Below are 26,842 nucleotides of genomic sequence, written 5' to 3'. Positions count from 1 at the left end.
CTATGGAAGTCTGTGAGTAGCCAGAATTAAAACGATTGGATTCAAAGGCCTGTACTTGAAACTGTTGGACCAACCTGCTTCTCCTGTAGAGGAACGTATGGTGTCTGTACTGTCTGGTTGTTCCTGCTATTGTCTTTCATCTATCTTTATAGAAAAAGGGAGGGAGACAAAAGAAAGGCACAACTAGAAAAGTGGTTTGCATTACATTGGGTTCTCTCTTTCTGTCCTGGTATAGTCTCTCTTTTATACGATACTGCTGCGGAACACAGACCTGACAGCATTATTTAGCTCAGCTTTCTCCACACCAAAAGTGCTTTCTCTGTTTAAAGGCTGAAATATGGTGAACAACAATGCTGGAATTCTGTCTGTGGTGAATATCCAGAAGCAGCAAAAAGTAATCCCTTCTAATCCCATTCTCTTCTTCACTTAAGATACTCCCATTTCTGCTGCTTCTGTCAGCTCTAATTACAAACCAGCAATACCCTGGTTTTCTTCTGGATAAGTTTCTCCCTTGAACTTGACTTATTTTGGGATGTTGGATGCCAGCTTGGAAATGGAGAAAACAATCTGGAAACTGCAAAAACATCTTTGTTCCTAGACTGTCACACAACACCTTAAGTACTCCATGATTCTAAAATAATCACACACAAAACCAATAGTATGCAGAACAGTGCAGTAGCCCAGATGCTAATAAGCCAAAAGAAAGAAAAATTTCAGTATAACTTAATATTAAAAGCCAAACATCAAATGGCCAAACAATGTGTTAAACCCAAATATATATGGGATTTGCTTTCCAAAAATCTGCCTGGTATTTAAGAAGGGCACAAAAATATAAACATAGTGCTAAAAGATTTAGCGTGTGAACAAGAAATACTCCACACTCCCTAAAATTCCTTTCCCTGGGTGCACCTGACCCACCAAGTCAGCCTTCAGCCAACAGCGGAAGATAACCAAAAGTCATTTTGTCACTGGCATCCTGTGGAATCAGCCCTGTGAGATGAGAGGTGTCTTGCACAAAGGAAAACAAGCGGGTCGGTGATGGTGCAGAATGTCCCTGGAGAGGCATCTTATCTGAATTTGTCAAGAGATAAAACTGCCGTCATTTGTCTGCCAACACTTCATGTGCTCGTCACTGCCCCTCCCAGCACTGACCCCAGAAACTCCTGCCAAAGTCCTCTGGGAGCACACGCGTGGCCAGCACGTGTGAGGCAGCCGCGTGCGCTGGGGAGCAGAGGGTGAAACTGCCCTTTGTGCCGAGGTATCAGGCTGCAACCCTCCCTGCTTGGCTGAGCATCCTAATGAGACGTGGCTGCACCCATCCGACAGGGGGAAAAGCCGTAAACAAGATGCCCCACGTAAATAGTCTGTTCAAAGAAACAGACGGCGCTTGGCATCCTGAACATGCTTTACACAACTGGGGGAGCTCCTCTAGACACGCCTCAGCCACATCCTCCACCACCTTCCTTCCCATCGATCTAGTTCTTTCCGCCTGTGGTCTCTCAAACATGTGCCAGACACCACTGCAATCTAGAGCAAGTGAAGAGGTGCTGGAATTCATAGAATCATGGAGTGGTTAGAGTTGGAAGGGACCTCAAAGATCACCTTGTTCCAACCCCCCTGGGCAGGGACACCTCCCACTAGACCCGGTTGCTCAAAGTCCCATCCAGTCTGGCCTTGAACCCCTCCAGGGCAGAGACATCCACAGCTTCTCTGGGCAGCCTGTGCCAGGGTCTCACCACCCTCACCGTAAAGAATTTCTTCCTAATATCTAATCTAAATCTCCCTTCTTTCAGCTTAAAACCATTCCCCCTCATCCTATGGCTCCCCTCCCTGATCCAGAGCCCCTTCCCATCTCTCCTGGAGCCCCTTGAGGGACTGGAAGGGGCTCTAAGGTCTCCCTGGAGCCTTCTCTTCTCCAGGCTGAACCCCCCAACTCTCTCAGCCCCCCTCCCAGCAGAGGGGCTCCAGCCCTCCCAGCATCTCCGTGGCCTCCTCTGGCCCCGCTCCAACAGCTCCTTGTCCTTCTGCTGTTGGTGGCCCCAGAGCTGGAGGCAGCACTGGGTGGGGGGTTCTCCCCAGAGCAGAGCAGAGGGGCAGAATCCCCTCCCTCGCCCTGCTGGGGGTGCAGCCCAGGGTGCGGGGAGTTCTGTGCTGTGAGCGCACGCTGTCAGCTCCTGCTGAGCTCCTCATCCAGCAACACCCCAAAGCCCTTCTCCTCAGGGCTGCTCTCCACCCGGCCTGGGTTTGTGCTCGGGATGGCCCCGGCCCGGGGGCAGGACCTCGCACCGCCCCCGGCTGCTCGTGTGGTTTTGAGTGTGACTTGTGCAATGGGCGCCTCAGGCCCCGCTGCCGGGGGTGGGGGCCCGGCAGGGTTGGCCAGAGAGACCGGCCGAAGGGAGAGCGGCTCAGCCACACGTGAGATCACACACTGGGGCCGAGCAAGGGTACAGCCGGCTGACGTGAGAGAATGACGACATCACTTCTTAGTCACGTCACGCGGGGCGGCGGCCAATAGGCGGTGCCCGCGGCCACGCTCGCGCAGGGCCCGCAGGCGCCCCCGCCTCGAGGCGCTTCGCCGGAGGGCGGCCCCGCCCCCGCTGCCGCCGTCATCGGTCTCGGCAGTATCGCGAGAACCGGCGGCCTCCCTCCTGGCAAAGCCTCGCGAGATCTCACGTCCCTTTCTCCTCTGCGCTACGGCCGGGCAGTCCACAGCTCTCGCGAGACTACCCCCAGAGCCCCGCCTCCGCTGGGCGCTGCTGGGCACGGTCTCGCGAGAGCTGGGGGCCGCCCCGCCCGGGCCCGCTCCCCCCGGCCCCCCGCTCCCCTCCCCTCAGAGCTAATATGGTCGCCAGCGATGGACCCTGTCAGGCCAGGTCAGTGGGAGCGGGCCCGTTGCCGTCCTCAGGGGACCCCCGCTGTCCTTCGGCCGTTGCCTTCCCCCTCCCCTCCTCTGCGCTTGCCGGCGGCGGAGCGCGGCCCCCGGCGGTGTGAGGCGATTCGCCTCCCCCTTTGTGCGGGAGCGCGGCCCCGGGCCTGCGGCGGGCGGGCAGGAGCGGGGCGGGCCCCCCCCGTTACCCCGGGGCTCTCGGGCCCGTTATCGCCCCCGGCGGCCGCTGCCCCCGCGGCGGGAGGCGCTTTGTTGTCGGGGCCCGGCGGCTGCCCGCGGCGGTGAGCCCGTCCCGCCGGGCCGCCCGTTATTCTCGACGACCATTTTTGTCCCTTTTTCCGTTCCCTCCGTCGCAAAGGCTGCGGCGAGCAGGGGTGCCGTGCCCTCAAGCTGCCTGCTTGTAGGGTCGAGGCCTAAACTCGGGTTAATTTGCGGGGGGTGACGCTAATTGTTTGGAGTGACGCAGTTGTTGTCAGCTGTTGGGGATGCAGCGTTGGCTTTGCAATGAAAGTCTTAACTGTGGTGTGTTAAGATCAAAGCAAACGGCAGACAAAGGGTCTGTGTTGCGCTGCAGATCCAGCCGCCGGTGTTTGTGCTCGCAGGAGCAGCTCGGTGATGTCAGAACCAACACCATTTTCCCCGCTGTTTGTAATCTAGATTTTATTTTCTTAAACTTATCCTATATGAAGCTCTTAAGGCCTGAGGGAGTATAGCCTCGGCACTATCCCTTTAGTTTGTTAGTAATTGTACTAAAACGTTCCTTTTGTGACCCACTACTTCTCAATAAGTTATTTATTATCTCCGCTTAATAGCTGTTATGAGGTTTATTTTTGTTTCGTTTGCTTGTCATTAGTCAAGGTACTTAATGCTTTATGTTCTCTACTATATTAAGACCTGTATCTCTTATCTGAGTTGGTGAGGTGCATTTATCCTGTTTAGTAGATGGTAAACTGAGACAATAAAGGTCAAACGTATTCAGCTGTGTGACTGTGCTGATTACTTGCATGACCTGTACATACCTAGTATTACAGCCACTTTTAAAATTCATCTTAGTCACACATCTACACCATAAGGTGTCTCAATCCATTTAGAAACCTTTCCATATTATGACATACTTACAGTCCTAGAAGAACATTAGTCTTGGTAAAATCAGAAATAAAAAGCTCCTCTGTCAGTCCTCAGAGAAACCTTCCATTCTTTTATGACTGTAACTTGTTTTGTTTGTTTTTTTGTGTCTTTCCCCCTCACCCCAGGAAGCCCTTACCAGCCGGTAATTGAAGCATTAGGAAACTATCCACAAAAGAAGTTCTACAATGTCTCGAAGCTCGGAGGCGCCAAGTATGGTAATGATACTTCTTAGTTCTTTGCATTGGGATGGTACCAGCAGTAAACACGCACCACTTACTGCTGTAAAATGTGAGGAGATGCAGTCATGTGTACGTGGTTTCATAATAGGTATATTTGAAGGTTTATAATTTTCCAATCTGTTACTGCTTTAAGAAGTTGGTAGGGGGTAATACTTCATGTAGCTTTTTTTCAGTGAGGGAGAAAGTATCGATGTTGCTGGAGTTTTCAGCAAAACTCCAAATCACAGTAATTTCTCTTTCTGAAAAAATGAAGTGACAGAGAACTCCTGTGTAGTACTTAAAATATAGATACAGTTTTTAGCGTAATTTTCTACTGCTTCTTGGTGTTCTAGTTTCACCTTCCCAGCAGCTTCAGGTAGTGGGTAACTGTGTTTGCTAGAACATAGCTTCTACTGCAGTTGCTGCAGAAAGATGAGGTTTTGCAGTTGTTCAAACAATTGCTTCATCTCAGCACGTCCTTGGTATGTAATATAACACTAAGTGGTATGTGCCAAAAACACTTTTATTTGATCTCTGTGTCTGGGTACCTTTTAAAAAATAAAAAGTATATGCACATGTGAAGGGGGAGAAGAGTACATGCAGATGGAGAGAATTATAGATCAGTGTCAGCTGGAATAGGCTTTACTCTTGCAGATAATAAAGACATACTTTTGTTATTCTCTCCCTTGTCTTCATATTAATCTCCTAAAATACTTTCCTGAGGTACATATTAAAGGTATTTGGGGTTATGTTTTTTCAGTTTTGCCATTTGTAAAGTCTGAATTACTCTCCTGTATTCACAGAATTTGTGATGTGTTTCTTAACTAAAAAAATTACTTTAAACCCATATTTGGCTGCAATAATTGCTTGCCTGTTGTTTGAAGGGAAGAAAGAGGGGACCATGTGCACAAATGGCTGCTGAAACTTTTGTGCAACAGCTGGGTGCTCTTGCAGATTTCTGCTACTTGTAATAATGAAGTTAATCTTTCAGATAAGCACATGAGAAGGAGGTAGAATGCTTCTGCTTGTGGCTTTGTCCAGGAAGAAGCAGTAGTGTGGTAGTTACAAAACTAGTCAGTTCTACAGCGGTTCTTTGAAACGCCTTGTGACAGGAGTGGAAATATAAACAGAAGATCTTACTTTCTGCTAAGATATGCCATAAAGCTTGGAGCAGCAGCGGATATTCCTGAAGATATTTGGCAAAGGAGTCTCAATAGACTAGACTAAATGTGTCTTTGCCCTCCTATAGGAGGACAAAAAAAATCTTTAGGCATAGTGTGGGACAGCACTGGTAGCAAATCCAGCATCTGGAATTGCTCATTGCTTGTGTTCCTAGAACATAATTTTGGGTTTTACCTGTTTGCCCTCTGCATTGGGGCTGCTGACTATAATCTGACAATAAGTGCCTGTTTAAGTTAATCAGATAACTAACATAAATGTTAATTGATTTATTTGCCAGTTTGTTAGGGAGAATCTGATTTTCTGGTGTTTAAAATAGTATTCAGTTATGGGGAAGATGGTAGCTAGAAAGAGCAGAGGGGACATCTGGAGATGTAGCCCAGGCTCTTGCTGGGACTAGAGCTGACTTGGAGAGCCTTTCTCAACTGAGCTCCACAAATCTGTGAGGATGAAGGTTCCACCACCTCCCTTGATCCTGCGCACACTACCTTCCCTGTGAACTTCTTTTTCCTTCCATCCTGTCACAGTGTTCCTTCCTGCACCTTGTAACTTTTTTTTTGTCCTTTCACTGTGGGCTTCCTAGAAGTCAGGCCTCACCTTCTCTGCAGTTCCTGTTAGTTGTGGGTGACTACAGTTAGCTCACCTGGCTTTCTTTTAGGGTGTCAGACCCAGGTCTCCCAATTGCTCCTGTGTGGCAGGTGCAGCAGCCCCATAACCATCCTAGAATGCCCTTCACTGGATGTGATCTCATTTCTTGAGATCTCCTGTACCTGGGAGGCCCATAACTACACAAAGAATGGCAGCTGTGAGCTGGCTGGTGCCTAATAGAGAGGAGGAGTCACTTCTCTGTAGCCATTGGGCACTCAAATTTATCACTGTAAGGATGCTCTGCCTACTATTTGTAATCCAAGAAAAAGCAAAACATTTTTCTTATGGTAACTTGGCTTTTAAATAAAGTGAGTGGTGGCATTACAGCTCATGAGGTATCTTTTTAATGACATTCTGATATTATTTTGGGTGATTTGTCTAATTAGACAGCAGTGGATAATATCTAAGAGACACGCGATGAGAACAGAGTCAGCAAATCCAACATTAGTAGTTTATGGACAAACCTCGGGTTTGGTTTGAGGCCACCAAATCTTAACGTTTTTTTTTTTTTAAAAGTCTGAACTAAATTGAGTCACCCTCTTCTTCCAGCTAACCTTTATCTTTTATATTTCTCACTGTTCTCAAAGTAATTTGCCTGCTTGAATGGTGCTGAAAATAATAGCATTTGGGGAGAAATGTGAATTAATCTTGATGGTTTTGTTTGCAGTGAATAGTGACATCTGCTTCTCTTTTCTCATCCCACTTTTTACATTCTCATTTCCAGTTCCCTAAATTTTCTTGTGCCAGAAAGCAGCTTCTAATCAATACCTTCATCCAGATCAGTGACAAACTAACTAAAGTTGTATTTAGTGAAATGTCTTCTTATAAACTTATGAAATGTGTTTAATTTGAGGGCAACTGACAGAATAGTTTATGGTCTTCATATCACTGTGTTTTCGTTTTTTTTAGAAAAAAGACTATTCTGACACTGGATGCTTTTGGCTTGATATCTCAAGTGATGAAATGGTGAAACTTATGGTTTAAAAAAATAAAAATTTGAATGTTCTAATTGTTGTTGCTCTTCACCCACTCTGATCGGTAATCCCAGCTCTAGATTCCTTGCATCTCTCTCCTGCCAGCATAGCATACCTTCTTAAATGTCACTGTCATAACACAGCGTGGTCAAGCCATTGGTATCTTCTGTTCAAATCCCATATGATAATTCATCTTCAGCAATGTATACATTATGCAACTCATAATGTTCCATATTGTGTAATGAAGATCAAACCCAAAGGCAGCTGGAAAAGCAGGCTCCTGCAGCTCTTATCCTTCCAATCCCTAGCCAAGTGGAATTCGTTAAAATGTGAGATTGTTATTTTTTTAAAAAACTGTATGAGCTGGAAGTGTTGTGCTAATTAAGTCAGTTGCTTTGCTTTACCCTAGATACTCTGCCTTACTCCATACGAGTGTTGTTTGAATCCAGTATCCGGAACTGCGATGGCTTCCTAGTGAAAGAAACAGATGCTATGAACATCTTAGACTGGAAAACAAAACAGAGTCATGTTGAAGTGCCCTTCTGTCCTGCCAGAGTTGTTCTTCAAGACTTCACGTAAGTGAGGGAGTGTGTGCGCACCAAAACCTCTGAAATAATCTCTGTAAACTCACCGAGTTCCATGTCCAGTCCTTTGGCTTGAAAACCAGCAGCACCCAGCCTTTTGATACCGAGGTACCGCTTTTTCTCAGTAGAAACCTGTGGGCTGCTGCTGTCCAGTACATGTCTCATGCCAACTACGTGTGATGCAAGGGTAGGGTACCCTGGTTTATGTGCAGGCTGGCCAGGCTGAGGCTGTTGGCCTGCAAGGAACACTTCACAGGCCAAGAGCCAGAACACAAATGGAAGTGGTGACATTTTGGCTGTAGCCAGATGGCTGGCAGTTCATTGAAATATGTAGAATTCTTGCTTGAGATAACTGAAGATTAAATATTGCTTACTCCACAAGTATATTTAATGCAATTGAGTCCATAAATAATACATATATTTAAAAGAAGTCTCTTAGGATATTAGCTTTCTTTGTGATTTGAGTGTGGCATAGCTAAAAGGGCAGTCCTTCAGCAATTTACAAATATTAAATTTAGGCTGTTTTGCTGACTTATTAACTATTTATCAAGAAGTGAGATAATTAAAAAGAAGAATTGTGATAATAATAAAAATGAGGTAACTTCTGCTTAGCAAGTAAAGGCAGGAGGATTTACATAGTACTGTGTTATAGAGACATTGCTGTCTCAGTTTTGTACTTCGGGTACACCTGTCTCTGTAACAGCAACCAGGATGATTTTCTAAAACACCACCAGCTCCAGAAGTGACTGGCTCTGTGGGAAGAGAAATAATACATGCTGAGGTGTTCAAATGTCTAGCATGAGCGTTATTTGCCTGGCAAGGTTCTGCCATAAAGGTAATAAGTATCTCAAAGTTAGTCTTGTTGTAAAGTACCATCACACTTCAGAAGCACAGCAAAGCAAAAGAGAAATTAATTCTCTTCTTTGAGATGTTTCTACGTTCTTATTTCGTATGTTATCTTTAGACATGCTGTTCTTGTTGTAAATGAGTACCAAGTCCATCATCTTTTGCAAATGTTTCAAGTTCTTTAAAGTTTATAGAATAGAATAGTAGAGGTTTATTATCTGAACTAGAATGTAGGTAGATCTAGATTTAAATAAAGTTAAAATTACAAGAAGCTTGTGTATTTTAATGAGTTAATGTTGTTAAACTATTTTGTTTTTCTGTCCGTTAGTGGAATTCCAGCAATGGTGGATTTTGCCGCCATGAGGGAAGCCGTGAGAAATGCTGGAGGAGATCCTGTGAAAGTCAATCCTGCCTGCCCCACTGATCTCACTGTCGACCATTCTCTGCAGATTGATTTCAGCAAATGGTGATGTACCTCATTTTTTTTTTCTGATGAACCAGGCATTTTTGTCTGATACTAAAATATGGATTCACTCTGGTCTTGGGGCTGTCCTCTCAAATCATTTGTCATGTATGGATCGCTGCAACTACACCTGATGGTATCTGAAAGAGGGCTGCATAAAAATGCATAAAATAGCATTCTTGAAGGAGAGAAAGAATGTTTGTGAGGGGTTAAGGATGAAGCTGACTGACAACCCAAAGTCTGGCCAAGAGATTGTTGAAATAACTGGATCTGTCATGGTTTCTAGAAAATAATAGGTCTTAAGAGAATTAGGCAGAGTGAGTTGGTAATTTTGCTTTGCCCTGTTCTTACTGTTGATGTTAAACAAAACTTTTTAAAAATATGACTGCCTTGTTGCAGATCCAGAGAAGCAGCTTCCAATCCTCTTGGATGTAGTGAAAGACTGTCATTTCAGCCCATAGCTTAGCAATGATTTTTTTTTAAATATTTTTTTTTAACAGGCCTAGATTTTACAGCAGATTAAAGAAGGCTACATGTATTTGCAGAGAAAAAAGTGTACTTGTAGGAGTCTGGAAAAGTATTGGGACTGGAAAGCTAACAGTGTGGTTTTCCTTTTCCGACAGGCTGTAATGTAATGAAAACAGCCTGGGGCTGCTTTTTGCTAGAAACATAATACTGCAGAAGAGGAAAAACTCACATTCTATTCAGTGTTTGCTGAAGTAAACACTAAGTAAATAATGCAGCTCCCCCTTTGCCTTCTCCCCAGCCCCTCCGCCATGGAACCTTTCAAACTTGTGCAGAATTGTGTAAATTACTTAAGCTCTTCGGGAATTTTAAAAGTGTATGGGGAAAAAAAAAAAAGCCTGTGGTCAAATGGCCATGGGTGTATGAGTCATTTCTGTAGATGTTCCAAATGCACACAGGATTTCAGCTCGGTTTGTATTAGAAGAGTGAAGAGGAAGAAGCTGCAAATCATGTGTGGTGGTGCATACGTGTTTGTTCAGTTCTGCGCTCTATCCATTCTTGTGTCTGGAGGGACAGCTGATTGGATTGCAATTAGGCTGGCCTAAAATTATCGGAAAGACCAAGTGTTGGCAAGAGGTCTCATCGTGCTGCTTTGTAATGATAAATCCTGCTGCTGTAGTTTGGCTTTTGGAAAGCTCACAGGATCTGGGCAGCTGCTGCCCGGTGATAAGAAACCCTTCGCCGCAGGATGGTTTGTGCTGCTTTTGTACAGCTTCCCCCTCCTGCTGATCAGGGGCTGGGGGACTAAGTTGGGATTTAGACAAGGTATCCTCTGAGGCCAGGCAATAGCTTGCAATTCGATAACTAGGTATCTTTTTGTGGTACTAAAGCAGAAGAAAGCACTGGCTTTAATTACAAATCCATGATTTGGTAAATACTGAGAGTTTAGAAGTCATTAATTTTTCACAACAGCCTTTTTTTTGCGCTCCTGTAACAGCTGACTATTGTACAAATAGAGGCTTGCATGCTATATGGACTTCAGTTTTTGAAAAAAATCTTTCCTGTCTTCCTTCTGACTGATTTGAATAGTGTATAAAACGTATCTGAGCCTTGAAAATTTGTATATAAAGTCTAATTAAATAATAACTGTTTCTTTCCTTGAGAAAGCTTTGTCTGTAATCATTCTTCTGCGGACTTGACAGAATATGTACAGCACTGCTTTAAAAAAAGAAACACGTTCAGGAAGTCCAGCACTTGGATGAGGTTCTGCCCACACCTTCCAAGTTTTAAACCCCAAGTTTAGCCTTTGCAACATTGCTTATAAAGATTTCTGGTCTGTTGTGAACAAATTGAAGGAGTTGTTTATCTGGTGTTAATCTTTGACAATCCAGTTCTGTTCACTTACTACCACACTACATTACTTAACTAAGCTTACCCAGTGGTAGTTTACTTTGAAACAGGGTCGTAGTAAGATAACTATTTTTTTTCCCAGATAATATTTTATAATCTGTTGAAGGGATTGCAAAAAAAAAAAAGAGGGGAAAAAAGAGCAAAATACTTAACGTCTAAATTATTGTTCTATTTAATGTTACAGTGCAATACAGAATGCTCCAAATCCTGGAGGTGGTGACTCCCAGAAGCCAACAGCAAAGCTCTCTCCACTGAAAGCGCAGCCGCGGAAGCTGCCGTGCCGGGGTCAGTCGGGCTGCAAGGGGCCCTGCGGCGCCGCGGATCTGAGTCGCAACTCAGGACAGTTTTCTGCGCAGATTGAGAACACGCCTATCCTCTGTCCTTTCCACCTCCAGCCCGTGCCTGAGTATGACAGCTTCCCTTTTTTAATTGTTTGCACCCCTCTGTGTTGTTCAGTGCTGCCTGTGACAGTTCATAGAGATGTGATGGTTTTTTTCTGAACATCCTTCGTACTCTTCTTCACGTGTGCTGTAGGCTGGTTTCAGCATCTAGAAGAAGGTCTGATGTGGCAGATTTGAATTAGTCTACAATACTTTATTTTTTATACAAGAAGGGCTTTACTAAACAGAGTGCAGGTGGCCAACTGTGTGACTCCTGGCTGTGATTTTTAAATTAAATGTTGAGACTTCCCTAGTTTCCTTAAAGGACAACAAAGCATAGGAGTAATCCTCTGTATGTTACAAAGTATGTTTCAATGAATAAAACATTGATTTATTTCTAAAAGTAAATGTTAGTTTTTCTGCAAGAACTTTTCAAAAGTCTCTGGCTCTTAAAGAGTACCTAGGAACTAGGCTGTACATCATCCCCCAGCTTCTATGGAATTTCACAGTCCATCTGTCATTGAGTTGAAATTCAATGAATATCCTGCCGGTGTATAATGGCCTGGGGGAACCTCATCTATCTGCCATTTCCAGATTTTCAATATTATTAACCTCTCATTGCGTACCGTTCCATCTATGACAATTATAAGCAATCATCCTCCTCTTTCAGCTGCCACCTCTTCTGTCTGAGAGACGGTTCAGATCCCTATCTCTCTGTGCTGGACAGGTGTAGAATTTAAAAGCTGATCAAATCTGTATCCCACAGTGGTATGATAATACTGATTGTCTTGGTGATTTTATAGATATGCAAATATTCCTGCTCAGTACAGGTGTAGGGATGCAGGATTAGGGATGTTTTCAGCCATGTTCTGACAGCAAACCAGCAGTGGTATTTATTAAGCCGCAGCATGAATGATGACTGTCCCTCGGGGCTTCGCAGAGCAGTGTAGCCTCTGACCTGACTCTGTGGAGAAGAAAGGGAAGGGTCATGATGCAAAATACACCTCTAGAAAATTGAGGACTTCCTTCCTGGTACAAGTGTGTTTCCTTCCTTGTCATCTTCTCAAAGCAGAGGTTATTCCTCTTAAATTGTGAATTACTCCCTTATAATAAGTGTCAGTATCTTTAAAAAAAAAAAAAACCTAATTAAGAAAAGATGTCTTATTTTATGAGACTGTACTGATGAATACTTGTGAAGAAAAAATCATGGATTGGGGGCAAAAAAACAGAAATGGAGGATAGTTACAATTGCCCTGATGCTCTGCTCTGCTGCCAAAGGACTAGTACTGAAAGCAGAGTCCTTTTTTCCCGAATTAGTGAACATCTTTGTTCTTTACTAAATCGAATCTTGAGGTGTGCGACCTACTGACTGGGGGGGAAAAGCTTTGGTGTATTATGATACATGCTTGGAATAGATCTCTTAAAATGAATATTTTTGAGATCAAATGCTTTAGGCAAACTGTACCTAGAATAAACCTGTTCTCAAGCACAACACAGATGAAATCAGTTTTCACTGTTTACAGAAAGCTTGCTGCAAGGAGGGAATTATCTTTGTTCTAGTAAACCACTTCAAACTGTGCCGCAGGATTAAATGAGTCTTTCATCAAACAAGTGAAAAAAACAACTTGTTCTTCTGTAATTTGAAATATATTATGACAGTGTTTGTAAACTTGATATCTTCCTAGGCCTGAGACAGTATTGAAAAATCAAGAGATGGAATTTGGCAGAAATAGAGAGAGGCTTCAATTTTTTAAGGTATGTCTGTGTGTACCTGCGGGCTTTGGGTTGGGCTGTGGTTCTTTTAAGAGCATTTGGAAATGTCAGGCTCTTAAACCTGGATTTAATATGGGGACAGAAAATTGGCTAATAACATGGTTTGTGACTTTGAATCTAAAAATTATTAGGCAGCAGAAGTTATAAATCTAGGTGTCACTTGACACTAGAGTGGAGATACCTTTTTGTAATTCTGACTTGAAAAAGTTCACACTGCTTTGCTTTGGTTCTTGTCAACGTGAAGGTAGTGGACAAAGTAGGTATTTATGAAGCATTAGGCTTTTTAATGAGCTCAGTGCTTTAGGTTACAATGGGTTTCTGAATAAAAGGTTCATTTATCCATACTTCTGTTACAAATCTTCCTGAAGTCGGAAGCGTTGAACAGGCTGGTGTGGAGACCTTGCTGCTCTCAAGCTTGATGCTGGTGCCAGTGAACTCGTTTTTAATGCAAGTCTTGTGTGGCAAATACTGGCTTCTGTGTTGCCAGCCAGGGATCTGCAACACTGGGATGTGATCCCCATCCACATGGTTTAGGAATCCCATGCAGTGCTCTAAAAATCTCTTCATATAGGTATCTGAGAGTTGCAAATTAGCTTTTACATTATTAAAGAGGGAAATGGCAGAGCTGAATCTTGTTACAAGATTGTTTGTCAGTTTTTTTAAATCTAGCATCCAGAGTTTGCATGTAACAAGACACTTTTTAAAATTGCATCTTCAGCCTCATCCAAGAGCGTAAAACCTAAGCTAAGTTCTGCCATAAATACAAGTGCTTAGGTTCTGTTGTCTAAATAATAGTCTCAGCTGTGCTTGATGTCTGTTGTGTGAAGTGGAAGGTAAGATTTATGCAGCCCTGCTTTTGACAGGTGGGTTTGAATTATTGATTCAGCCTTCAACAGGAGTGGAATGGATGGGTTTGTTGATGGTTAAGAATGTACAGAGTCCATGGGGATCACATACCTCTGTTTGACAAATGAGCAAAAGCCTTTGTAAATAGCAAGTACTGGTTTATTGCATATTAGTTTTGGCTTTTTTAGTTCTGTTCTAAGAATTTAATATACCTTAGAAAAAATGCAACTCTCTTTTTTCTCATTTTGTAAAAATTACAGTGGAGTTCAAAGGTTTTCAAGAATATTTCCATAATTCCACCCGAGACTGGAATGGCGCACCAAGTTAACTTGGAGTATTTGTCAAGAGTTGTTTTTGAAGTGAAAGATTTCCTATATCCAGATAGCGTGGTTGGCACAGATTCTCACACAACCATGGTAAATGGCTTGGGTATCTTGGGCTGGGGTAAGTATGTTCACTCACTCCATAGCACTTTGAAAGGTTGTACTAAAGCATTGTTGAGAAATACTCTTTTCCTACTGGATATTTGAATCTCAAGCATAACAAACTCTGCCTTGAATTATTCTTCAGAATGCTTTTTGTCTGGTAATCTCAACTAACGCTTCTTTGTATGTAATTTAAAGAAAAAATAGCCCAAATCCAATAGATATTTAAATTAGTGCTGTTTGTACATGCAGTATAAAATTAGTGTGAAGGCTTGTTTTCTCTTGGACAGTTAATTTTAGACATCAAATACTTTCTAGTTGGCTGAAGCATTACTTCAGAAGTAGTCTTACTTGATCTTATTGGTTATGTACAAATATTTAACAGAGAACTTCTATGTTTCTTGCTGTAGCCTTTAGGATCTTATTAGATTTTAGGACCTCAACATATTTTGTGTCGGTTACTTAAAATGATGAAAAACAACCCAATATTCTCCTTCCAGGCGTCGGGGGGATTGAAACGGAAGCGGTGATGCTGGGAATGCCGGTTACTCTCACTTTGCCCGAGGTGGTTGGGTGTGAGCTGACAGGCACGGCCAGCCCGCTCGCTACGTCCATAGATATTGTTCTAAGCATTACAAAGGTAAGAGTTCGACGCCTTTTCAAAGAAAGAGAAGTTTGTTGCAGGTTTTACCAGTGGTGGTTGAGAACTGAATTAAATGCTGGGAGTATTTTTAGTATATCTTTGATCATGGCAGTGCAGAAAGATACAAATAATCTGTAACCATTTTTTATTTAATAGTCCTCCAAAGTAGTGGGTTTGTTTCTTTTCCCTCTGTAGGGGTTTATTTACAGGCCCTCTCTCACTAAAAAATAGTTAAAAATACCCCAAAACTATATGTGCAGGGTTGAGCTCAGGGGAGAGAAGCCCCGTTTTCCATTTTTCTCCTGCTGACAGCACGTAGGCTGCTTCTCTAGCTCAGAAGCTTGTTCTGGATGTTCTTTTTGTTCTGAAATACTCCTGCAAGATGCAAGGCCTGGCTATGGCTGCAAGCTGGTAGAACTCGAGGATGTATCTTCTGAAGACAGGGTTTTGCCAGGGTGGCACAATCTGTCACTGCTGTAGTAGGTGAAGAGCTGGCCTCAAAGCCTTGACAAGCTGTGATTGCTTTGAAAATACATTCTTCTCTCTGGCAGGATGCTTTAAGAAGCGTGTATCCATTGTCCACTAGGAAGTCTGAAGAGCTCAGCTGCAGGTGGAGATGTGTTTTGTCAGCTTTCAGTGTAGATTTTTAGAGCCCAATATGTTAATGGAGCTTGGGGTTATTTTGCAAATGTGGGCCTTACGGTTTCAGCTTTTTGTTTTAAATATTCATGACTCGCTAATTGTGAACTGTTGCAACAAACATTGCTGGCATTGTACCTCTCCACATGACAACTGTTGTGTGTTCTTTTAAACAGCAACTGAAGCAAGCTGATGTGGCTGGAAAATTCGTGGAGTTCTTTGGGAGCGGGGTTTCCCAGCTGTCTGTAGCAGACCGAACCACAATAGCAAATATGTGCCCCGAATATGGTGCTATTCTGAGCTTTTTCCCTGTCGATAATGTGACATTGAAGCACTTAAAGCATACAGGTAAAGATGAAGTTAAAATATAGTCATTCATTGTAATAGCATTTTAGATATGGTATATGGTAATACATTTTTTTTGGTTAAAACTCTGTAGTTCTTAAGCAGTGATTTTCTGCAGAGTTTGGATGTGGATTTAATGTGCAACGTTCTGCTGTCTCACAGGATATACTTGGCTATAGCTCTTATCCTGTAGAATCTCAGGCAGCTGAGTGATGCCACAACCACTGTGCCGCACACGTTTGCTGTTGGCTAGTTTTGTGGGAGGCTTAGGATGTGGCAGTTGGGTCCCAGTTATTTACCTGCTTTATTGGCCCCTGCAGTTTCTTCTGGCCTCTTTGTCTCCGCGTATCCCCTGTGTTTAAGTGAGGCTGTAGCTCCTGTGTGCACAGCACTGGCGTGTGGAAAGCTCACTTGCCTTTGAGGTTTGTGTCCAGTTTGGTCCATTTGTCTAAGACCTGATTTACTACCATCGTGTTAGTTATCAATGCCCAGAGTCCTTGGTTTTGAAAGCACAGGCAAACCTTTAAAAGAGGAGTATTAAGAAAATTCTCACTTATATTTGGAAAAGTGTATGGAATATAAATTTTCTCGATACAGAATGAATCCCTTAACCACCTGCAGATCCCCTACCCAACCAAAATCTAAAATGATTACTTTACTAGAGAGAACTGAAACTGCGAAACAAATCACAATACATTTCTGATTTATTTTTTTTTCTCAATGACTTTTTACCTTTGAGAAGCATTATTTCACTGACATTTCCAGCTAGGCTAGAAGGATGTAAATTCCTTATCAAGCTACTGCAAATAAGAGAAAGCCACAGGGTAACAGATATCCAAAAAAGCCCATTCACATTAGTAAGACTTTATGACACTGAAATCTGTCACTTTCAAATAAGAGTTAAACATTTTTAATTAAATAACAAACATGTTTTTGTCTGGTTAGTGCAGAGTAAATGAAACATTTTCTAACAGTAGCAAGTAATACTGGCTGATATCAACTAAGTACATGATCTGTATTAAACAAGTAAATCTTAACAGAAAAAAGCTTCATGAACTTCAGGGACCAATCTGTAAGTTTCATTAGAGTTACAACTGCTGGAGCTGGAACAGCTTATTTTGTTCTTGATATAAGAAGGAAAGTTAAGCTAATCTTAAAAAAAAATTATTAAAAGTATTTTAATTTGTGTATAATTCCTGAATATCTCCTGGAGGTTGGGTTATGGAAGTGGTGTGCCTTGAAAAACATACTTTGGATGGCATGCCTAAACAGTCTTCGTTTCTGAGAATTGTGAGGTTTGATTTATTTACTTATTTAATGTGACTTTTCTTGTGTTTGAAATTAACCTTCCTAAGGTTTTGACAAGACCAAGCTTGAGGTCATGGAAGCGTATCTTAAAGCTGTGAAGTTATTTAGAAATGATGAGAGTTCTTCCAGAGAACCTGAGTATTCCCAGGTATGCTTGAAATGACTTGTTTCTGTGTGTTTGACGCTCATAAATAAATAATGCCAATTTAACAATATTGTCTCTCACTGCAATTTTTGTTGCTTTAACAAAAGTTGTATTTACTAACTCACAATTTTGAGAAGCAGAGTATGTCTGCAAAATATAAAGGGGATGGGGGAAAGAAGTACAATAATGTTCATGTCAGTTAAATTACATACCAAACATACTGAATTTCTATCACTCTTCAGTGATCAGAGAAGTCTTACGGGTGGTAGAAAGTTAGGGAAAATCTTAAAACTGAATAAGATGAGTATCCTTTCACAGTGGGCAGTCTTGAAAATGGAAGCCCAGAGTTTTAATGTCTCAGAACATTCATATTTTAAACAGAAGAGGTCCTGAATGTCTCGGGAGTACATTTGGTGTAACGTTGGGCTGGGATTGATAATGCATGCTTTTCTGTGTCTTTTTCTTTTAGGTAGTACAAATCAGTCTAAGTTCTATAATCCCGTATGTCAGTGGCCCCAAGAGGTCCCAAGACAGAGTGGCTGTTAATAACATGAAAAGTGACTTCCAAGCCTGCTTAAATGAAAAGGTTAGTACAACTGATGTACTCTTCAAAAACTGCTTTCTGTAATCTGTGTGAATAAATGTTATGTTAGTTATACCTTGCATACCTGCTGAGCCCTACTTACTCCTATATAAACAGGTTATCCAATGACACTCTTTTCCTGCTTGACAAGTATCCTGAGGATAGTAAATCATAGGGGTGTTTGTAAGAAACAGAAATGTCCAAAAATCCTTAATTTCACGGTTCAGATTGCTAGGGAGGTAAAACTTAAAGTAAGGTTGCTGTAAGGTTGGGAAATGTTTTCTCATTTTCAGAAACTCACTGTGTCTTAAAGGAGATGCAGAAAGAATTCCAAGATTTCTAGCTAATCAGTGCTTTGAATTCTTTACTTAGCAAGTGATTTTTGCTTGCAGCTTAACTTGACGTAACAGAGGAAATGTTTTTGCTCTGAAGGTGATATTTTTGGTTGGGAATATGCATAGGTATCTAAGAATGCAGCTCGTGCAGGAATGCATCTTTCATTTTTAGTGTTTATCATTACAGTTCAAGTCTGGCAGCAGTATTAGAAACATATACACGTGGGTACTCTAAAATTCTTTCTGTTGGTTTTGGCATTTCTGGTTTGTAATGAGGTGTATAATACAGGATGAGCAGTTGCACTGGGGAAAGAAATCGTGGATCACAGAGTGGCTGAGGTTGAAAGGGACCTCTGGAGGATGGCCGAGTGCTGAAGAGCTGGAGGATGTGAAATGTTAATTGACGTAGTCAATTAGTTATGATCCTCTTACAATTAAAATCTGGGGCACACTTTTAATTCAGAAACAAGTATTGTATAGAATTAGACATGTACTCATAAGGGATTGTTCTTTCATGTGTAGCAGGAAATGAGTGTCGAGGCATGAACTGAGGCTGCTTTGGAAATCTGTGTAAGGGCTCCTAATGGGACAGCTGTGGATTATTTTAAAATGAGGGTTCACTTGGCCTTGCTGTAATGTCGTGCCTTCTGTACTGTAATAACTGCTAATGTGTATTTTTGTCCTCTAGTCTGGTGTTAAAGGCTTTCAGGTTGCAGTTGAGAAACAGAATGACATTGTACCCGTTCAGTATGAAGGAAATGAATACAAGCTATCTCATGGCTGCATTGTCATTGCTGCAGTAATCAGCTGTACAAACAACTGCAATCCATCCGTCATGCTGGCTGCAGGTATGTTGTGACCAGTGACAATAAATAGATCTTAGTGGAGCTCCCATGTTTACGCAGCCTTTACCCTCACTTGGGTAGGTTCCTTGGGTAGGTTCTCTGTAATGACTTGATCTAATGGTTTGAAACTGTAAACTTTTAGCTTTAACCTTGTGGTGTGTTCTGGAGGTTGTATGATGAAAGTTACTTTTCAGTAATACAATCTCAAAATTTGTGTCATAAAGCAATATTAATGATAGTAATTAAAAATATTTACATTTGGCAGTACTTCAACAGGTAACCAGTTTTAGGGCTGTCTTCGGGTGGACGCACACTGCAGCACAACTGGTGCAGGAGGTGGGCTTTAGCTCTGACTGCGTCCTGGCTGACAGTAGCTGGAACTATAGTTAGCTACAGGTTCTGGAAAGAAAATCCATGTTGCTGAGCAATTGCATGTGCTTCAGCCACTTGTTCAGGAGCATGTGCTGTACCTTTGCAAGCTGTGTGCAATTTTCCCAGAACAGCTAATCCTCTCTCAGACCTTGTTCTCTTCTTTAGAGGTTCTCTGTGGCCAAGGCAAGCTTCCCTTTGAGGCTGCGTGGCCTCTATCAGGAGAATAAATAGCTTTGCACTGTCAGCTAGAACATGGGAAAGAGATTTTTCTTCTAGAAAAAAAAGTGGGTATCTAAATTATATCAGGTTTTTGTTCCCATTCCTGTAGTTATGAGTTAAGAAACTTAATTCAGGCAAGTGTTGCCTTAATAATTGAATAAACTGAAGGTTTACTCATTACTCTGGGGTTTTTTTAAATGGTTATTTTAACTAAGGCAGCACCATATGGATGTTCTTTTAAGGGATATTTAAAACTGTCTTTTTTTTGTTGTTGCTGTTGTAGGACTCCTGGCCAAAAAAGCTGTTGAAGCTGGCCTGGTGGTTAAGCCCTACATCAGAACAAGTTTATCGCCCGGCAGTGGAATGGTTACACATTACCTCAGTTCAAGTGGAGTATTGCCGTACCTCAGTAAGCTTGGGTGAGTTGGGACTCCTGCTGCGTTGCTCCTTTTAGGAAAGTAGTACACAGGGGGTTTACACAGGTTGATAAATATGTTGCTGTTCATTTTGGGTTGGCTGGTTTTTAACTTACTAGATTGTCATTTTAACTACTCTTTTAGTTACTACTTTCCCCTCATCTGTGCTCTGTTTTTTCAGTAGTGATCTACTTCACTGTAAGTGTCTTAGAAGACAGGATGCACTTGTTTATATATTTTAAAAGTGGAAGCTGGATATAGATTTGTTGGGAGCATCTATATTAGTGTTAACGGTGCTGCTGTCATGTGTTGTTTAGCATGGTTTTGGTTGCTCTGTAGCAATAACAATTAGATTATGTTCATAATTCAGCTGTGCTCTGTGAGGAATGTTACTGCCTTTGTTTTCCCATTACTTACAGAACTAACATCTTGAGATATTTTATTTGACTTACCTTGATTGACTACAAAAACATTACCTTGTTTCTTCCTGCTTGCATCAGTGAGATGTAGTGTCTCCTGTTTGCTTCCTAAATTAGACTAAAAAGTCTAATTATCAGAGGGGAGAAAAAAAAAAAGAATCAACTTAGTGATTGGTAATAGAAGAAAAAGCTGTTTTGTGAACAAATTGCTTGTGATTGTTTAATGTGCTACTTGGTTGTGTTTTTGCAATGCAGGTTTGAGGTTGTCGGTTACGGGTGTTCAACCTGTGTTGGAAACACTGCCCCCTTGCCAGAAGCCATCAGGAATGCAATAAAGCAGGTAAAGCTCTAAGGCTTGTTGAATACAGAAATAGAGTTGTCACCCAGTTAAGTGATCAAGAAATACAGTAAAATATACTTTATTGTTGGTTTGGACTTTGCGTGGTGTTTCTGCACATCTGCATGTCAGAGGGAGGCCATGGTAATTCATTGCTATGTAGAATAAACGTAATAAATACTGTTTGTAGCAAACAGATATAAATTACAAGATAAATTCATAGGGTCTGGGTCTGCTCTTACAGAGGACGCAAAGTGTAGGTGTTTTATCATAAATGAAGAGGAGGGTTTTAAAGAGCGATGTGTTTGAGGGATTTTTAACCAGCAGTGTCTAAACAGCTGCAGTGTTTTTCTTCCTGTGAGGCAGAAAAAAATAGAAGAAATAAAAGGCAGGAGAGGAGCTCACTGCACTGATGGAGGACACATCCAGAGGGTAAAGAGTGAAAAGGAGGAGAAGGACAAAGGGTAGCAGGAGAGAACCAAATATCTTTAAATAAAGTGTTAGAATAAATATTTGAAGTGGAATGCTAGAAGTGCATCTGACTTAGTCAACAAAAAAATAGCACAAGCTGTTAAAGTACCAGAAAGTCCTAGAAAAATATATCTGGGTCTGCCTTTCAGGGTGATATAATTGCCTGTGGAGTCTTGTCTGGAACAAAGAACTTTGAAGGTCGTCTCTGCGACTGTGTCCGTGCCAACTACCTTGCCTCTCCACCGCTAGTAGTTGCTTATGCCATCGCAGGCACTGTTAGAATAGACTTTGAAACAGAGCCTTTGGGTAAGTGTTTCCTTACATCTTCCATTTCTGCATCTAATGGATACGTAGAAGAGGTTTCTTCACATGGGTTTCAGCACGCATTTCTTTGAAAAGAAAGCTCACGTTTGGTGTTGCTCGTAGCTAAAGCAAAGCATCCACTTAACTGATGAAATTCTTTGCGTATCTGGTACTATCTCTGAAGACTTTAATATACACATATTCTAATATAAATCTAAAGTCTAATATTTTCTTCAAAATTACTTTTCTGTTTAAAATCTTACTCAGGCATTGGCTTTAATGGCAAAAGTATTTACCTACGAGATATTTGGCCCACCCGAAGAGAACTTCACACGGTGGAGGAAGAGTGTGTGATATCATCCATGTTTAAGGAATTGAAAGAAAAAATGGAGGTAGGAATGGTGTTTTGTTCTACATAAAGATTGCATTTCATTGTAGCTTTATAATATCTCCCAGTTGAATGTGATTGGTTTGTCAGTTATTTCTATTACTGTAAAGGAGGACTTGAACTGAGATGGGTGGTGATTTTTAAGTAATATCCAATAAGGTAACTCATAGTATATAAGAGAAATGAAAAAGAAAATCACCAGTAAGTCTTTGGTTTCAGCATGTAAAAAGATCATAAACCAATTTTTCTGTTGTTCTTGGTTAATTTCATTTTTTGTAGAAAGGAAACAAACGATGGAATTTACTGGAAGCACCTGAGTCAACTCTATTTCCTTGGGATTTAAAATCTACTTATATCAGATGTCCTTCCTTTTTTGATAAACTTGTAAGTACATTGAACTCAGATTATATGCATTACATTTAAGTAAAGGAATAGCTATTCCAGTAAAGCTTCAGTGTTTAAGTAACAATCACTAATATGTTTCAGTCTTTTAAATATGATTTAAAAGACTGAGTGGAGCCTGGACATCATGTGCCTTCACGTATTGCAGATACATTTTATGTCTCTAAGGATTTTGGAAGAAAAAGGTGTTTCTTATTTTTGTTTTTGTTGTTCCCCACCCTTTTCCTTTTAGGCCAAAGAACCGGTCTCACCGCAACCGATCGAAAACGCCCACGTCTTGCTCTATTTGGGAGATTCTGTAACAACAGATCACATATCCCCTGCTGGAAGCATTGCAAGGAGCAGTGCTGCTGCCAAGTATCTCACCAACAAAGGGTAAGGACTTCTCATCTCAGACAGCTCCAACGATGTCAGAACTGCCTCACGTGCCAAATAATGATCAGTGCTGCTGCTTTCCTTTATAAATGCCTGTCTGCATAAAGTGGAGATAATACATGGATAAGCGAAATAGTAACTGTTACTGGCATTAATAAGTAATCACTTGTCTTGTGATCCCAGTCATCGCCTTTCTTGCAGTCTCCGTCTAAGGCTCCAACAAACAGCTGAGACATGAAGAAGGCATTCTCACAGCTGTTGTTACAGTAACATCCACTGCCAAATGCGTGCCAAAGGAAAAATAATTTACTAATTTACAAATCAGGTTAATGTGAGGTTGGTCACTGTTACTGCCGTTGGCCTCAAGAGCAGACAGAGATACACAGAGCAGATCAGAAGCTCTAGAAACAGACAATTTTAAAAAATGAAGCCCAGTTTTATAACTGCATGTGGTTGGTGCTCTGACTTAGCGCTGCAGCAGTGAGCACCCTCCAGCAATAGTGGGTGCCTTTCACCTCCCCTGAAGTTCTGAGAAGAACTGAGCCAGTCAGTGGCACACCTCTGCCGAGTGTTTTGGGAATCACATTGTCAGGTTGTGTTGCAGAGATGTAGCATTTTACAGTATCCGTGAAGCAGGACAGGGTAATAGACTGTGGCGTGGACTCTTCTTTCTAATGAACGTCTGAATGAGTAGTATTACAAGAAAAACAGAATTAATGGGCCTTTAATCCCAGGATGGTCATTTGATTTATAAGTAAGTAAATCTGTCTTGTTGGTGTAACGCCTGTTCATGAATATGCTAGAAGAGGTAAGAGGATTAGTAACCAGGCTTGTTTTCTAGAACAGTTGCCCCATAATTCTTCTGTAAGTACCATGCTGCTTGTAGCTCTTTATAATGAAGTCACAGAAAATTAATTTAAAATGGCAGCTTTCCTCAGGAATAATCTAGCAGCAATTTACACATTTTGTTCGTAATTTATAATTATTAAATTTGTTGGATGAATAGTTCTTTATGTCTTGCACTGAAAACTTAAGAGATGCTGCAGTAATTATAAAAATCATAATACTGTTTTAAACCAGATAATCTTAAAAATGACCAATTCCCTTTTAAATATTCTTTTAATTCCAGACTCACACCTCGTGAATTCAACTCTTATGGAGCTCGAAGAGGTAACGATGCTGTGATGACAAGAGGTACCTTTGCAAATATCAAGCTTCTGAATAAGTTCATAGGAAAACCAGCTCCTAAAACAATTCACTTCCCATCAGGACAAACGGTAAAAATCCATTTGTTTGTGTAGCTACTCTGAAATTGTGATGTGGATTTAGAACTCACTCAGACTCTTTCACTTTGTTATTCCACAGCTAGACGTGTTTGAAGCAGCGGAGCTGTACCAGAAAGAAGGCATCCCTGTAATTATTCTGGCAGGAAAGAAGTACGGACTGGGTAGCTCAAGAGACTGGGCTGCAAAGGGGCCCTTTTTACTGGTACTGCTGGTTTTTGTTGGGGTTTGGGGGTGTGTGTTTGTTGTTTCTGAAAAACACATTTAGTTTAGGGCATGAATGTGTTTAGAAACTCTCCTCAGTCTTTAACATGATACTTCTCAATAATTTCTTTGCTAGAATCTTGATAGAATATCATCATGAATCAGGATAAATCTGAGTTTCTTAACTAAGATGGTAACTTACCATCTTAGACTCCAGCCTTTGAGATAAATTAGACATTTATCTAGTGCTGACCTCTCTTTGGTCTCTGTGGGGTATTAAATATCTAGCTAGTGGAGACTAATTTCCACAAATATTCAGAATATATTCTGAGTCAGCCATTTATTCTTGTGATGTACTGGAAGCAATTAACATTTGGGCTAGGATTTTCTGCCTGTGAACTACAGCCTGGTCACCAGCTGTTATCAAACCCCATTTCATGCTGTCCAGGCCTGCTCTGGCTTACCCCCTTTCCTGGAGCTGTAAAGCTAAACACCGTTACCTACTTTCAGGACTCTACAAAGCACACTCGATTTACTTTTCAGTTTGAATTGCAAGATTTTTGGACATAATATGTATTTTAAGCTTGCTTTTGCATTTCACTCTGACTACTGTACTGAAATAGAAAATGACTTGTATTTTTGCAGGGTGTTAAAGCTGTCCTCGCTGAGAGCTATGAGAAGGTTCATAAAAGTCAGTTGATTGGAATTGGCATAGCTCCACTTCAGTTTCTTCCTGGGGAAAATCCAAGTACTTTGGGTCTCACTGGCAGAGAGCAATTTTCTATATTGTTCCCTCCAGAGCTGTCGCCCGGAATGACTCTGGATATTAAGGTATCTCTGCAAAAATTTTTTTTTTAATTTATCTATTGAATGTGCTGATGATTGAAAGCACAGAAAGGGAAGGTAATACTCATGACTGAAAGCAGGAAAAAACACAAACGTAATTCTCTTTGAATGTAAGCTTATAGTATTGCCTGAGGTTCATCATGACTACTGAAGTTTCCCAAAGTACAGATGCACGTGTTCTTTCTGTGTGACTTATTGTGGAACCTGAAATTCTTGGGCATCGTTTCCCCCCAGTGGGCACTGTATTGTTGAGTCTCGTCTCTCATTCAGACCCTTTAAACGACAAGGGTGCAACTATTTGAGAGGCTTCAGCTTCTGTGTGAAGGAACTATGTGCCCATGGTAATGTACTTTGTGCCATCTTAGCAAAATGGCATTTTCTGTTATCAATAGGTGCGTAGCACGTTCCCAGCTGGATCTAAACTGCAGTAAAATAAGCCTTCTGTCCCCAGCAGTGTCTCGTTTTGACGTGGCAGATGAGCAGGTTGAATTTGCTTGTGTTCAACAAAGCTTGGGATTAGAATGTTAACATTCTAAGGGAGGGGAAGTGAAAGCTAAACTCTTAATTGGTCTCTCTTTTTTGCTTTTGTTTTGAAGACAAGCACTGGAAAAGTATTCAGCGTGATTGCCTTGTTTGAAAACGATATGGAGATAACTCTCTACAAATATGGTGGAAGTCTAAACTTTGTGGCTCGAAGATTCTTATAGTAGCTACTGACTCTATGGGTACCTTGCATAACTGGTAATTCTGAAAATGCCTTGTGTGAACCCAGGAATCTGTACTGTGGAACTGCAAACAGTCCTAGTGTGCTCAAAGTTACTTCGTCCATGGATGTAAAAGATTGTGAATCATTGTAACTGCAACGAGATCCTTCCTGATTTTAAATAATATTCTAATGGTGCTATTAAACATTGCTAAAATCAACATGTGTATTGTGGCAGAGAGCTGTAAGTATGGAGGGGATGTTTTATCAGACCATTTTGTAAATAAACTATGCGAAATCTGAAACTGATTGTGCTGAAGATTATTATGTAAGATTTTCTGCAGTTGTTCCCACTGTAAATCTGTACTGCTGTTTGTTGGTTTAAGGGTAGCACATGGTATGGATTGTTAAAGGCCAAACAGAATTTTTTTCTTTTTTTTTTTTTTTTTCATCCAGTGCTTAAAACTCAGTTTTGAATTTCTTGCTCTTTAGGTTATGTGCTGAACAAAAAGCAGTCCGTGTGAGGCCCACAGTATCCTGTATCACAGACCATGACTTTCTTACCTTTATTATGGGATTATATTTCCTCTGGATCCAGATGTAAAACTGCTCACGCTATGAAATATTGTGTGTTTAAACTATGGGAAACATTTCTGCATTTAAAAAAATGCTTGCAGTTATTTTGTTCATGCAGGTTAAGTGCAGCAGCCCAGCTTTTTGGAAACCAGCAGTGTCCTTCGACTGAAGTTTGTCACATCTGCTTCAAGGATGCAGCTTGTCATTTCTGACATGAGGTTTCACTGTACTCTCTGCAATATCATCAGACAAAGTACCTCCCTGTAGTACTTTAACCTTTAAAAACATTTATTAGAACTGTTTAAATTCCTCTGCTTTAAATATGACCTGTGTCTAATATAGTAGAGGCAGCCATGCTGCCTTTTAATGCTTTCTAATGTGCTGGTCATTTACAGCTTTCCCAAACCAGCAGCAGATTCCTCTGCTGAAGCTCCCAGAACACTGAACAAATCTGACTCT

The 26,842-nt window shown here is 41.4% G+C and overlaps 1 protein-coding gene across 2 annotated transcripts; it reads left to right on the top strand.

The window, feature by feature from the left end:
• The first annotated feature begins 2,757 nt into the window (after positions 1–2,757).
• Positions 2,758–26,112, top strand: IREB2 (iron responsive element binding protein 2). 2 transcript variants are annotated; one of them, XM_014944670.1, is made up of 22 exons: positions 2,758–2,873; positions 4,141–4,230; positions 7,444–7,609; positions 8,793–8,930; positions 10,987–11,208; positions 12,868–12,937; positions 14,062–14,245; positions 14,727–14,866; positions 15,685–15,856; positions 17,209–17,309; positions 17,776–17,892; positions 18,913–19,072; positions 19,944–20,079; positions 20,751–20,835; positions 21,453–21,609; positions 21,874–21,998; positions 22,274–22,378; positions 22,629–22,771; positions 23,901–24,048; positions 24,137–24,259; positions 24,904–25,089; positions 25,701–26,108. In XM_014944670.1, the coding sequence occupies exons 1-22, from the start codon at positions 2,855–2,857 to the stop codon at positions 25,809–25,811; spliced, it is 2,898 nt and encodes a 965-aa protein (XP_014800156.1). In that variant the 5' UTR covers positions 2,758–2,854; the 3' UTR covers positions 25,812–26,108. The 2 variants fall into 2 exon arrangements, with proteins under 2 accessions (XP_014800156.1, XP_014800157.1); XM_014944671.1 differs by lacking the exon at positions 2,758–2,873 and adding an exon at positions 3,513–3,531 and having other exon boundaries at positions 25,701–26,112.
• The last annotated feature ends 730 nt before the right edge of the window (positions 26,113–26,842 follow it).

This window comes from Calidris pugnax, unplaced genomic scaffold, assembly GCF_001431845.1.
Source record: "Calidris pugnax isolate Ruff unplaced genomic scaffold, ASM143184v1 scaffold70, whole genome shotgun sequence".
NCBI lineage: Eukaryota > Metazoa > Chordata > Aves > Charadriiformes > Scolopacidae > Calidris > Calidris pugnax.
The sequence above is the reverse complement of the archived record's forward strand: the minus strand, read 5'-3'. Positions and strand labels throughout refer to the sequence as shown.